Source organism: Raphanus sativus, chromosome 9, assembly GCF_000801105.2.
Source record: "Raphanus sativus cultivar WK10039 chromosome 9, ASM80110v3, whole genome shotgun sequence".
Lineage (NCBI taxonomy): Eukaryota > Viridiplantae > Streptophyta > Magnoliopsida > Brassicales > Brassicaceae > Raphanus > Raphanus sativus.
In genome coordinates this window covers 6537545-6552109 of record NC_079519.1, presented here as the reverse complement: position 1 = coordinate 6552109, position 14565 = coordinate 6537545, and the positions used below count along the sequence as shown (strand labels likewise).

At 35.1% G+C, this 14565-nt stretch overlaps 2 protein-coding genes across 2 annotated transcripts; one reads left to right on the top strand and one right to left on the bottom strand.

The window, feature by feature from the left end:
• The first annotated feature begins 7130 nt into the window (after nt 1-7130).
• On the top strand, nt 7131-8629 carry LOC108827452 (uncharacterized). Its single transcript, XM_018600852.2, has 5 exons — nt 7131-7320; nt 7391-7451; nt 7653-7760; nt 7889-8228; nt 8355-8629. Exons 1-5 carry the CDS (start codon nt 7180-7182, stop codon nt 8374-8376), a joined length of 672 nt encoding a protein of 223 aa, XP_018456354.2. The 5' UTR covers nt 7131-7179; the 3' UTR covers nt 8377-8629.
• Nucleotides 8630-9042: 413 nt separating this feature from the next.
• LOC108827448 (ubiquitin carboxyl-terminal hydrolase 23) lies at nt 9043-13351 on the bottom strand. Its single transcript, XM_018600847.2, has 10 exons — nt 12914-13351; nt 12713-12827; nt 12533-12643; nt 12272-12444; nt 11727-12050; nt 11490-11615; nt 10485-11387; nt 9784-10384; nt 9504-9588; nt 9043-9430 (listed from the first exon to the last, which is right to left on the bottom strand). Exons 1-10 carry the CDS (start codon nt 13157-13159, stop codon nt 9265-9267), a joined length of 2850 nt encoding a protein of 949 aa, XP_018456349.1. The 5' UTR covers nt 13160-13351; the 3' UTR covers nt 9043-9264.
• Nucleotides 13352-14565: the final 1214 nt, after the last annotated feature.

The following is a 14565-nucleotide window of genomic DNA, read 5'->3' as shown; positions in this document are numbered from 1 at the left end:
TCCGAGTCATTCTTGCCGTCTTCTGCCAATGTTTTCATGCGAAACACTTTGAGGATCCTTGAATCTATAGGTTTGTGTTTTATTGCCAATGGTTCAGTTTGTGTTTCATTGCCAATGGTTTCATGCGAAACACTTTGAGGATCCTTGAATCTCGACGATTCAAGGATCCGAGTCTTTCTTGCTGTCTTCTGTCGCATCTTCTTGACTTCGAGATCGATGAGACAGCCCTTAGCGTAGACGAGGATGACAAAAGTTAGGGAGAACATACAACTGGCTTGAACTTCAGTTGTGAAGGCGAAATCGGATGAGTTTGCCGTTTGTAAACATGAAGAGCTAAGGGACGAGCAAACAAGGAGAGCTATGGGAGAGCTAAGGGACGAGCAAACATCAGTCCCGAGTATATTATATAAGTTGCGTTAAGGTACGAGCAAACAAGGAGAGCTATGAGAGAGCTAAGGAACGAGCAAACATCAGTCCCGAGTATATTATATAAGTTGCGTTAAGGGACGAGCAAACATCAACTATATGGCATAAAGTATATTATATAAGTTGAGGTTCACGTATCTTAAACTCCATAAAAAAATAAAACCCTTAGACATTTGATAATGCCGACGATGGTCTCATATTTTGATAAGGTGATTGATCTGAAACCTGGTAAAACGATCTGGAAAATAAGGGTCCATATTGTTCGTCTGTGGAGACAATTCACCGTAGCAACTATTAGTGAGGAATTAGTTCCTACATTTGAATCCAACATCCTAGAATGTGACTCGAAGATTTTCTATAATTTTCAACTTTCTCTATCCTAGAATGTGACTCGAACAACTAAATATCCTTACAAAATTTTGTTACAAGACTTTACTCGGGTTCGATTTTGTGAGGATATGTCGTTCAGTTCGACCGGTTTAAGACCTTGCAGTTTTCATGATATCTTAAACGTGTGTTCTTCTGTCGCGTGTTCTTGACTTCGAGTTCGACCGGTTTTAAACCTTGCAGTTTTCAGTTTTCATTATATCTTACAAGACTTTACTCGGGTTCGTTTGCTGCTTTGGTGATAAGCCATACGCTATTCAAAGGAAGTCTTGCATTGTGATCAAACATTTGCTGCTATGGTATAACAATAGTTTTGCGTTGTGCATGTAAAGTTGCTTGCATTCAAAGGAAGGCTTGCGTTGTGCATGTAAAGTTGCATGCATCGAATTGAATCAGTAAAAAAATTATAAATTCTTTTCTTGCTTACCATATTTACCTACTAAATATTTTTTTTGCTTACCAAGTCTCAAATCAGTAAAAAAAAGTTAAATATCTAAATTTCGAACTTATAAGATATCTATTTAACATAATCTAATTTTGCATTTACTTTCGTATTTCCTTTCTTATTAGCAATAATATTGCAACTATATAAACTAAAACACTATAATTACTTTATTAAAAACACAAATAAAACCCGAAAACAACCCAAAACTAAACTGATATCCAAAATAAATATACCTAACGTCTTAATATCTTAAAAATAATCTCATCCCGTGCAAGGCACGGGTTATCAGAGATTCTCGGATGAATATACGTTCACATTAAACTAGACACTCATTTCTTAAAAAAATGTTACCATCAGTTGTTTACATAATTGGTTTGATTTGCACAGCTCTAACTCTAACTACATAATGCATCATCAATTATCTTAAACAAAAAGTAAATATAATTTTGAAATCTACATGTAGAAAGACATATATGAATAATACTAATAGGTTTCATTCCATTCTTGGCAGTAAATTGTATATATTTTTCCTTATAGAGAGAGTTTGTGAATATATTTATTTTTCTCGAAAGGATTTTTATAAAAATAAAAAATATATATAGAAGAAACAGGAAATAAATAAATAGTTCAGAATTTCAGGTGTGAGCTCTTTTCTTTAAACTAAGAGATAACGCACAAACAAGGCAACAAGCCTTTCTTCTTTCTTCAACAATAAAAACATGGCTTACACCACCAGACCAGACCCTGCAAAAAAAAAGAGAAGAAAACGTGACCTTCCCATCCATGTAGAGAGAGAGAGAGAGATTTAGTGTTTAGGGTATACCCAAAGGTTTACTGTTTAGTGTTTAGGATTTATCCAAGGGTTTAGGGTATATCCAAGAATTTAGGGTTTAGTGTTTGGATTTTTACCCAAGGGTTTAAGCTTTGTCGAAAGGTTTAGGGTATAGTGTTTAGTGTTTATGATTTATTTTTTTCTGACGGTTTTAAAATTGTTAAAAAAATTTCATCTTTTGGCAGCTATTAATATTTTTCATTTATTTTAAAAACTTCACAAATTATTATTATTTTATTTATTATATTTAAAAAAAAAATTTACATTAATTTGCAAACTATGATTAGTTGGTAATTCACCCAAGAAAAATTCATAATAAAATATTAAACTAGAAAACATTCCCATATAAATCAAAATTGTGGTAGCTAAAAGATAATCAATGAATTAAAAGAATGTTTACATTTTTATATTTAGAAAAAAAGGTTTAGGATGAAGGGGATACCAAGAGAGAGAGAGAGAGATAGAGAGAGAGAGATTTGGTGCTTAGAGTATACCCAAGGGTTTACAGTTTAGTGTGTAAGATTTACCCAAGGATTTAGGGTATATCCAAGAATTTAGGGTTTAGTGTTTGGATTTTTACCCAAAGGTTTAAGTTTTATCCAAGGGTTTAGGGTATAGTGTTTAGTGTTTATGATTTACTCTTTTGTAACTATTTTTAAATTGTTAAAAAAATTTCATCTTTTGGCAGCTACTAATATTTTTTATTTATTTTAAAAACTTAACATAAATTATTATTATTTTATTTATTATATTTTAAATAATTGTACATTAATTGGCAAACTATGATTAGTTGGTAATTCACCCAAAAAATCATGATAAAATATTAAACTAGGAAACATTCCCATATAGATCAAAATTGTGTTAGTTAAAATATAATCAATGAATTAAAAGAATGTTTACATTTTTATATTTTTCAAAAAAAAAGGTTTACGATGAGGGAGATACCAAGAGAGAGAGAGAGAGAGAGAGAGAGAGAGAGAGAGAGAGAGAGAGAGAGAGAGAGAGAGAGAGAGTGTGTGTTTAGGGTATATCCAAGAATTTAGGGTTTAGTGTTTGGATTTTTACCCATGGGTTTAAACTTTGTCCATGGGTTTAGGGTATACTGTTTAGTGTTTATGATTTAATTTTTTGTGATGGTTTTTAAATTGTTAAAAAAATTTCATCTATTTGCAGCTAATAATATTTTTCTTTTATTTTAAAAACTCAACACAAATTATTATTATTTTATTTATTATATTTTTTAAAAAATTGTACATTAATTGGCAAACTATGATTAGTTGGTAATTCACCCAAGAAAAATTCATGATAAAATATTAAACTAGGAATCATTTCCATATAAATAAAAATTGTGGTAGCTAAAAGATAATCGATGAATTAAAAGAATGTTTACATTTTTATATTTTTCAAAAAAAAAAGGGTTTACGATGAGGGGGATACCGAGAGAGAGAGAGAGAGAGAGAGAGAGAGAGAGAGAGAGAGAGAGAGAGAGAGAGAGAGAGAGAGAGAGAGAGAGAGAGAGAGAGAGAGAGAGAGAGAGAGAGAGAGAGAGAGAGGGATACCGAGAGAGAGAGAGAGAGATAGGGATAGAGAGAGAGAGAGAGAGAGAGAGAGAGAGAGAGAGAGAGTGTTTAGGGTATACCCAAGAGTTTACAATTTAGTGTTTAGAATTTACCCAAGGGTTTAGGGTATATCCAAGAATTTAGGGTTTAGGGTTTGGATTTTTACCCAAGGGTTTAAGTTTTGTCCAAGGGTTTAGGGTATAGTGTTTAATGTTTATGATTTACTCTTTTGTGACGGTTTTAAAATTGTTAAAAAAATTCATCTTTTGGCAGCTATTAATATTTTTCATTTATTTTAAAAACTTAACACAAATTACTATTATTTTATTTATTATATTTTAAAAAACTGTACATTAATTGGCAAACTATGATTAGTTGGTAATTCACCCAAAAAAAATTCATGATAAAATATTAAACTATGAAACATTCCCATATAAAACAAAATTGTGGTAGTTAAAAGATAATCGATGAATTAAAAGAATGTTTACATTTTTATTTTCTCAAAAAAAAGGTTTACGATGAGAGAGAGAGAGAGAGAGAGAGATTTAGTGTTTAGCGTATATTCAAGAATTTACGGTTTAGTGTTTGGATTTTTACCCATGGGTTTAAGCTTTGTCTATGGGTTTAGGGTATAGTGTTTAGTGTTTATGATTTAATTTTTTGTGACGGTTTTAAAATTGTTAAAAAAAATTCATCTTTTTGCAGCTAATAATATTTTCTTTTATTTTAAAAACTTAACACAAATTATTATTATTTTATTTATTATATTTAAAAAAATTGTACATTAATTGACAAACTATGATTAGTTGGTAATTCACCCAAGAAAAATTCATTATAAAATATTAAACTAGGAAACATTTCCATATAAATAAAAATTGTGGTAGTTGAAAGATAATCTATGAATTAAAAGAATGTTTACATTTTTATATTTTTCAAAGAAAAAAAGGTTTACGATGAAGAGGATACCGAGAGAGAGAGAGAGAGAGAGAGAGAGAGAGAGAGAGAGAGAGAGAGAGAGAGAGAGAGAGAGAGAGAAAGAGAGATTTAGTGTTTAGGGTATATCCAAGATTTTACAGTTTAGTGTTTAGGATTTATCTAAGGGTTTAGGGTATATCCAAGAATTTAGGGTTTAGTGTTTGGATTTTTACCCAAGGGTTTAAGTTTTGTCCATGGGTTTAGAGTATAGTGTTTAATGTTTATGATTTACTCTTTTGTGACGGTTTTAAAATTGTTAAAAAAATTTATCTTTTGGCAGCTACTAATATTTTTTATTTATTTTAAAAACTTAACACAAATTATTATTATTTTATTTATTTAAATTTTATAAAACTGTACATTAATTGACAAACTATGATTAGTTGGTAATTCACCCAAGAAAAATTCATGATAAAATATTAAACTAGGAAACATTCCCATATAAAACAAAATTGTGGTAGTTAAAAGATAATCGATGAATTAAAAGAATGTTTCTATTTTTATATTTCTAAAAAAAGGGTTTACGATGAGGGGGATACCGAGAGAAAGAGAGAGATAATAATTTGAACCTCAAAGTATATTGAATTAAGTAATGTCTAAAATGCTTATAGTTTTGAACCACAAAGACCGAATGGAGAACAAATTTAGTATTAGTAATACATAAAACATATGAATCGTATTTGAATAATACATATTTATATTAATAACACATAAAACATCTGAAGAACAAATTTAGTTTTAATAATACATCAAACATTTGATTAGACATTAATAATATTTATACATAAAACATAAGAATCGTATTAATGCCCGTGTGGGGGCATTAATACGATTCATATGTTTAAAATAAAAATATGTTAAAATCTTAATCTTATTTTTAAATACTCATCAATACTGATAAAATCTGAAAGAGAGAGAGAGAGAGAGAGAGAGAGAGAGAGAGAGAGAGAGAGAGATGCAAAGAAAGAAATATAGAACAAGTTTGATTACACAAAAATTTACATACATAATAATTTGATTATATATTAATAATATTTATACATAAAACCTATGCAAAGAGTGTGATTACACAAATATTTACGTACATATAATTTGATTAGATATTAATAATATTTATCTTACTCGAATTAGATATTATACACAAAATCAGTTCTTCTTACATGGTTCAAAGAATACAGTCAAGTTTTGTGGAATCCTTACATGTTTGAAGTCAATGACCTACGAGGAAGGTATGTTATTATACAAAAATCATGCATATGAAAATCAAATTGCATAATAATAATTATATCTTTATATGCAAGTTCTTGCAAATGAATCAGAGTAAGATAAATCACACCGGTGATATGTATAAACTATTGAGACTATGGAAAAAGAGGTTTATGGACAAGCTTTTCAAACCTCAACAGTTAAGGATTTGTATAGACATCGAGCAATTCTCACTCCCACAAATGATGAAGTGGATAAAATAAATGATTACATGCTTTCGCAGTTGCCAGGTAACATGTTTTGTGTTTACTCTTATGTTCCAGTAAATTTTTACATGTCACTTAAGTAAAGGATTTATATATGTTTCTATCTCAGTGACGTCTATACCGTAAAATCAGCACCACCGAGATTAAACACAAAAAACACACAAAACCCAAATTCCAAACTATATTTATATACTTTTTAATATTTTCGAAAAATTGCTGATCTAACCATCTCATCCCGCGCAAGGCGCGGGTTACTACCTAGTTACTATTATATACGGATATTTTACCAAAATAATATATATTACGAATTGTTGCAGAAACTCTCTGTCTTTGTTTCTGTAGAAAGTTTTTTTTACTAGTCACATGCAAAAACTCTCTGTCTTGGTTTCTGTAGAAAGTTTTATTTACTAGTCACATGCATTCCATTTACTCTGCTCCGAATATCCTAAAGATGATACCTTTTTTTTGGATTTACATTGATGATTTCTAGAGTGTGTTTAATACAGGGATGACCCATTAGCTGATAGAGGATGGTAAACGCAACTGTGAAGGAAAGTGTTAGGTTTTTGTCATAATTAATACAAAGCTTTGTGACTTTAACGCTTAGCTTCTTCGTTTCACGAGCTTCGTTTCTGATGGTCACGTTTTGGTTCATATGAAGGATTTGTTACGTTTTGGTTCATCAGGGGTGTGGCCCAAGTATCCGGCCAGTTTGTGCAGGGATGGGCATAATTTCTTATTCAAAGTCGAATCCATGATTATCTACAAATTAAACACAAAATTGAAATACAGAACTTGGATTAGATTTAAAATCCCCTTTATATCATTCGAGTGATGTGGGATAAAGAACCAGAAACAACGCGGGTGTGGCCGTTGGATGATATAAATGGACGGCAAGGATGTAACTTGGGGTTAAAGAATGGGTTTAGACTAAACTCTAGAGATCATCAATCACCTTATGGGCTTTATTTCTTAAATAAAGCCAATAAAGCCCAGCCCATAGATAAAAACATGCTCCGTCTCCCAAGTAAAGAAGCTAAAGAAAGTTTTGGACTCGGTGGAAGATCAGATCAATCGGAAGAGATGGGTGGCGCGAATCTGAAAGCGGAGACGATGGCTCTGATGGATAAGAGAACGACCATGGAGACTGAAATGAACTCGATCGTTGAACGTCTATGCAATCCCGGTGGTCCTGGTCTCTCCGGCAACCTCGTCGACTCGGAGGTACTCTTACTCTACTCTACTCTTAATCGAAAGTACATCTGCTTATCATCCCTCCTTTTGACATCGACAGGGATTCCCTCGGGGAGATATTGACATTCCGGCGGTTAGAGCTCAGCGCCGTCGTCTTGCTGGTGATTTTTTTTCTTCTATTTTTTTTTCTTCCAAAGTTAGGGCTTTTTTACTTAGATTAGGGTTTGTGTGAGTAAGAGATGAACCAAGATTTTTTTTTTTTTTTATGTCATGTTTATTGGTATTTGCCATAGAGTGGATGTGTAGCTTCTACAGTGAGCCAAGTGTTAGTGTTTGATCTGAGATAGTTTCTTTTCCTACAGAGTTACGGAATGAGCACAGCGAGATAACGGACAAGATCGATGTGAACATTCAGATTCTTCATTCAGTGAGGCCTACTACGTCAAGAGCTTCAATTTCCAAAGATTCAGGTATGACCTGGACATTGAGCTGCCAAGCTTCATTTTTTAAATCTTTGGTTCCGTCACTTTTGACTATTAAATCCCCGTACTCTGAAACTGGGTGTGGAGTTTTATGAATGAATATCAAAACGATGCAGGTCCAGAAGAAAGAAGCTTGTCTTCTTTATCTGCCTCCATGCAGACATCTGGCATCAGTGTCACTTCCCGTGCCATGGATGTGGATGTGGTCACTAGTATTCCCTTTGCCATGGTTGATGAGATAACCGAGTCATCTCCAGCAGCAGAGGATGGGTTACAGCTTAGAGATCAGGTTGTGAAATTCGGCAGCGTGGAAGGTGGTGACAACCTGTTGCAAAGGCTTGCCGCTGAAGCGCAAGATAGCCAGGGACAAGCTGTTTCTGTTGGAGTTATAAGGCAAGGTGCGAAACTAGATTTAGCTGTGACCCCGAGGGTATGGCAAGGCAGAGGTCTATTAGGGTACGTACATACTGATACTGCTGTATATATTCAATTTTTATTCACAACAGGCGGAAGGGAAAGTCGTTTCTCTGTATCAACTGATGAATTGCTAACTCTTTCCCGTCTGATCCGCTTTCACTGCAGGTGCCATTTCCGTTTGTTATGAGCCATGGATTATCATTTGGAGGCCTGGATATGGTGAAAGCTTGCAGAGTTTTTGGTTGAAGAATGAGATGTCTGTTTTTAAAAACTTGAATTTAGTATGCGTGCCAAGTGTTTGCCCAGTTTGGTTGTTGAAAGTAGACTTTCTTCTTTGTATGTTGGACCAAACTCAGAAAAAGAAACATCGTTTGGCTTGTAGCTGATACGACAACTGAAAGGCTTCATTTCTTACAATGGTTTAGGTGGTTGCTGTCCCACTTCACTGTAAAACCAGCCATTTAAAGCCTTGTTAGACCTCTACTATGACCTTTCTTGGCGCCACTTGTTATGGGCACTTGAGCAACTATGATCTCTGGAGGAATTTTATCGCCCATCATCTTCATCGCCAAGATTCATTGCGACATGTGTCTTCATAGATGTGTAACATGTCGCCTTATTGTCTACTAAGAAAACAGCTTCTTTTCAATTTCAAATCTGATTCTTCAAAAACGTAACATTGATCCCCCAGCATCTGCAAGTTGCCTGGTGATTTCATGAGTGAACTATAGGTCTAGGGCTCTCGAGTTGTAGAAAGGTTAGCACTTAATTATTCGGCTCTCCCCTTGTATGTGATTTGAGTCTGAGTTACCCGTAAGACATGGTTATCTTTTTCTCGTAGAGGTAATGCAAAAAAAAAAAAAGATAATCTTACTCCAAAACCAGGGAATGAATCCGTCTTTGTTTATCAGAAACAGAACAAAACTGAGAGAGAGAGAAAAAAAAGATCACAAACACTCTCTAATGTCTAGTCTTACTTTACCTCTTTTGTTAACATCACTGTCAGCCAAATACAGCAGTAACACGTGAATTACATACTCTTTATAGATTAGATGATGGCTGGTCGGTCCCTTGATTATATCCGGAAGCCTGTCTTTGCAGTATTCCTGCCTTGTGTCCATTTCTTCTTTGTATCCGTTTGTTGTTTCTTAGATGCAAACGCCTGGAACGTGTTCGGCCCTACATACATCTCCTCTTTGTTCCTCATCTTCTTTTTCTTCCCTCTGTCATATTCTTCATCCCTGCCACAATCCCATACCATTTACATGTCTAACTCAACGCAAACGCAAAATAACTCATAAATATAAAGCTCACCATTCATCAGCTACATATCCAATTCTCGTGCTTTCACTTTTTCCCGTCTTCTTAGAAGCTGAAACTTCCTCGTCCCATTTCGCAACTGCAACAGTTACAAGACTTGAGCCCATTAGACACAGTTTACATAGACTAAGACTGCTTGATTGATGTCAGTTCTCCATATATAAGATTCAGAGTTGGAGAATGATAGTGTTATCCACCAACTGGACAATAGCAATTAGCAGCAAGGATTTACCAAATTTTGTAAAAGTCACAAATTGAGAAAATGAAAACTTACCAACTGTCTCTGGCAAACCCCTTGTGAGAATGGTCACCTGTTCTTTCTGTAACAATATTTGTTCTTCTTTCGAACTGTCTCTCTTTCTTTTGGCGTTTTGGCTTGCTTCAGACAAGTCCGATCTCTTCAACGGCTGTTGTTGGTCTGACGCAAGAACTGCACCATTTTGGTTAGTTCTCTCCTTCAGCTCTACGGTTGCAGAGGCAAGCAGCATATTCCCATTACTAGCCCTTAGCCTTTCATTTTCGACACTGACACTTTTACCCTTCCCGTGCAAGCAAGCAGAGCCAGAAGCAGCTTTGCTAGTTATCAGCGGAGTGGACCGCTCTAGATCTGTAGCTCTTTTCTTGGATAAAAGCTCCTTAGATCTTCCCTTCTTTTGTTTCTTCTTTTTACGAACGCCAAGTGCCAGCTTGAAAGATGATAACCCCACCTGAACGGTTTTCATGTTACGCTTGCGAGTCTTTCTTGGTGCGGTGAGAGTCTCCTCAGCAGACGTTGGCTTTGTTAATTCGGTCGATTCTTCCAACTGATGTCCCAAAGTCTGATGATGATCAACCGCTTCTTCGATAGGTGAGTAACCAATCGATGCATTTTTAACCTAGAGATAAGCAAAAACGCAAGTTAGAAATACTCAAGTCTCATTAAACGTGGCCATAAGAACAAGATGCTAACTCGTGAAAGTATGATTATACACACACCTTCAGTGAAGTGTCAGACTCGTTCAAATTATTAGCAGAGTTATTCTCGTCAACGCTATTTTCAGCTTTAGCCACGCAAGTAGGCAAATTCACAAGAATTTGAGTGTTTGTCCTGTCATCCAGGAGAGGAGAAGCCATTCCTGGTAATACTATGCATGCAGCCTTTGAATCCTCCTTTACCAAAGATCCTTCCCCATTAGCCTGTGGAAGTGACTCTTCCTTCTTGTTATTATTTAAATCTTTCTGAGTTAAGACTGCAGGAGAACCTACATCACAGGGTCTCTCAAGGTTTTCTCTTGCCTCCACACTGCTTGGGGGATCTGCCTGAGTCTCTTTCGCATTTAAATCTTTTGAGGTCAAGACAGCAGGAGCACCTTGATCACATGATTCTGAGGGTGCTGCACTATTTTCCATCTCAACGATCTCTTTTGCTTCCACACTGCTTGGGGGATCTTTCTGATTCTCTTTGGCATTTGTATCTTTTTGGGTTAAGACAACAGGAGCACTTTGATCACTTGCTTTAACTGATGCTGTGCTATTTTGCCCCTTAAGGACCTCTCTTGCCTCCAAACTGCTTGGGGGATTGTTCTGAGTCTCTTTCCCATTCACATCTTTTGGGGTCAAGCAAGCAGGAGCACCTTTATCACATGCTCTCAAGGGTGCTGTACCATTGGGAACAGGAGCATTTAAACTACATGCTTTGAGGACTGTTGACCCGTTCACCTGATCATTTCTGTTAGAAGATATAATCAAAGAAGCTCTGTTCATGGCTACGCTCTCTTTGGAAGTTTCCTTCTTAGCCACAGTAACTGGTTTCTTTGGGGCTGTCTTTTGTCTATCACGAACATAGAATAACATATACGCTTTCTGGTTGAACACAGTCTTCTCACTAACTTGGATAACCTACAGTAACAACGCCAAAGAGAAACTTACTTACTAGCCACGTAAACAAAGAAGGGACAATGTAGAGACAAAAAAAATTATGCAACCCAAGAAGCTGCTTACCTTGTTATCATCAAGGGAATACCACATGCCACTTGAAGTGCGAACATAGCAGTAGTAGTGACCAGAATCGATACTTCCACCATAATGAACTAACACACTGTATAGAGTGTACTTCAAATTACCTTCCTGTTCACCACAAGTACTAAACAATGTTATAAAGGAAAAAAGATACATGAACAAGAATATCTAAACAACTCCAACGTAAATGTATAGAGCACAAGAGTAAAGTCTACTTACATATGGACCACTGACGAAAGGTTTCATGTCAATTGCAGGGGGAAACTCGACCTTCTTGTCGATTTTTTCGGCTCTGTGTGCTTCAAACCGCTTGAGATGTACAGTGAGAACAGAAGGTGCTTTAAAAACAGTAATCTGTTTTTCAGCTTTAACTTTCTGCTTGCATCTCTCACATTGGTAAACCTTTCCACCATTATCTAAGAGCTCAACAGCGGTGAAACGTAAAAGTGCTCTCCGCAATGAATCTGCCCTCCATATGTCTAGGCTTAGGTCCAGAAATGGATCAAACTTGTCAGAACAATGTGAACATTGTGCACATTTCACCTGAAATAAATAAATAAAATTAGTGAAGACAGAGGCCATTTAACCATACACAATGCATTATTTACAGTGTTTAGCTATTTCCTATGACAAAATTTAGTAAACACAATTAATGTCTTTGAATTTTACAATTTGCCATTATTACATACATCTGGATCTTTTAGAAAGAATTTTTTTTTTCTAAAACATGGATCATTTTGAAATGGAGGGAGTAGCAACTTTACCCGACTACGGAGGCTACCACCAAATATTTTATGTACCAAGCTGCTCCTGTAAGCATCAGAGGACTCGCTTGGTACACCAGAAGGGAGACAACACTTGTGCATACACTCAAGCAAACTGATCATGTACTCATGTGCGTCTTCCTGCCTACATTTCCTGAAGTTTTGCGATATGCCTAATCAAGCATTTGAGAATGCTGATTAGTAAAAAAAGCCGGTACACTACTAATAGTGCAAAAGCAAACAAGATCCGAGAAAGCATACATCGCAGGTTCGAGACTAAATATTTAGGCGCTAAGATTTTGCCAGTAGCTTGAAGAGCATTCCTGACATGCTTCTGCATTGCACATAAAGCACAAAACCCCTCCACACGGCCTACACAAACCATTACATTATAAACACTGTACCAGAGACTGAATGAAGAGATGCTAATAAACCACTTACAGCGTTGCTCATGCGCGACATCTTGCAGGTAAGCAGCTAATGGCTCGGTGTATGTCAAACATTGCAACACGGAGTTAAGGTAACATGTGTTTCCGAGATTCTTCAAACCAGCACCCTGCAAAAAGACACCGTTCCAAAAACATATCAACAAAACCAAATAAAAAGGAAACATTTTTTTTGTTCCACTAAGCAAGCACTCACGATTTTGCGGATGGTTTTGGTGAAAGTAAGCTCTCGATCCAATTCAAACGAATCGGGACCGTCCAGCTTCTTAACGGAGGGTGATGAGAAGGCTCTGTTGTTGTTGTTAGAGGAGCGTGGATTCAAAGTCTCCATCTTGAAATCGGAGCCGCGATTAGAGAAGCCTGTGAAGGGTTTCCTCGCGGGGTGAAGCTCGATCTTTCTAAATACGGCGCGAGATCCGTCCTGATCCGTCTGGATATTCATTCACGAAAATCCAGAGGAATCAACGATCCCGCGTTAAGACAAAAGACGCGGTTTTGTGATTTGTCGGGATGGAAAGTTGTGTGAAACAAAGGAGAGCTTTTGCGGCTAATCTTCGAAAAGGGAGAAAAGAGTGGCAGCTGCAGGGGCACTACTAAACCCTAGCAAACACCCATCCCGACATTTTTCGACCACTTAATTTTTTTATATTTTCGATATTTATAATTTCTTTTTCACGTACAAGACAGAGGAACCAAAGCTCTTCTGTTTCGGTTAATGGGGTTAATACGGCGCCGGATTATTACCCGGGAAACTAACAGTTTTGTTAATGGACGTAAATTAGGTTTTGTTCACTTGCGAGCCTGATTAAATGAAATGCCCATTTTTCTAAAATATGGTTTTTACTTTTGAGAATGGGCTTTTTATTAGTTAAACCCAATACATTTTTGGTCACATGTACACACAATACTAAAACAAATAATAGTAATTTGTTATTTCATATTAAATATCTTTTATAAAAAAAAATAAGAATTTGCCAAAATTAAATTCTGTTTTAAAATAAAACCCCCAAAATAATTAAGAAATAGTGGTAGTTACAAAAAGAAAAATATTAATGCTGTCAGCAAAATCATCAATCCAATCCTTGGAAAAAAATTTAAACTCTTAGATAAATCTTAAACACTAAATCTTAAATACTAAACACTAAATCATAAAAGCACTAAACTATTAATCCCAAATCTTAAAGTTGTAGGTTTTTAATGTTTTAACGTAGGAAAACAACACTACACCCTAAATCATAAATCCTAAACACTAAATCATAAACAATATATTCTAAATCTTTGGATAAACCATAAACCTTAAATTTAAGATTTATTCAAGGATTTAGGATTTATCTAATGATTTAGGTTTAGTGTTTGAATTAGAGTTTAGTATTTTATTGACGGTGTTATAAATATTTTTTGTACTAACCGGTAAATATTTTGTAAGAGCATTTTAAAGTTTAGGTACCATGATAATATCTTAAAAAGTAAATTTATATTTTTTTTTCTTTTTTTTAAACAATTGAACATGTAGTTTGTTAACACTCGGGTGTTGGAGTTTTAATACTCTTCTAAAAAGTTATACAGAAATCTCTCATTAACATCTTTCCTACTTTTTGATTAATTTATAGTTTTATAAAAATTAGAATTTGGGTGAGAACTTGCAGTTAATCATGCCCCTGAGTCGAGTCGGTGAATACTCCAAACATTAATCATATTCTAAGAGCAACATTATCAGCTAAAACCTCTATCAGTTTCTAAAACAAAAAAAAAGGTTAATACTATTATAACAATTTGATTATGTTTTAGTTCAGCAGAACAAACTGAAAACTTAATAAAATGACATATGTCTCATGGGGTTTAAAACCA

Coding starts and splice junctions, on each gene's coding strand:
- LOC108827452 (XM_018600852.2), top strand. CDS start 7,180: ATGGGTGGCGCGAATCTGAAAGCGGAGACGATGGCTCTGATGGATAAG. Junction 7,321..7,390: donor GCAACCTCGTCGACTCGGAG/GTACTCTTACTC, acceptor TGACATCGACAG/GGATTCCCTCGGGGAGATAT. Junction 7,761..7,888: donor TTCAATTTCCAAAGATTCAG/GTATGACCTGGA, acceptor AAAACGATGCAG/GTCCAGAAGAAAGAAGCTTG.
- LOC108827448 (XM_018600847.2), bottom strand. CDS start 13,159: ATGAATATCCAGACGGATCAGGACGGATCTCGCGCCGTATTTAGAAAG. Junction 12,828..12,913: donor CCAAAACCATCCGCAAAATC/GTGAGTGCTTGC, acceptor GTCTTTTTGCAG/GGTGCTGGTTTGAAGAATCT. Junction 11,616..11,726: donor CTTTCGTCAGTGGTCCATAT/GTAAGTAGACTT, acceptor TGTGGTGAACAG/GAAGGTAATTTGAAGTACAC.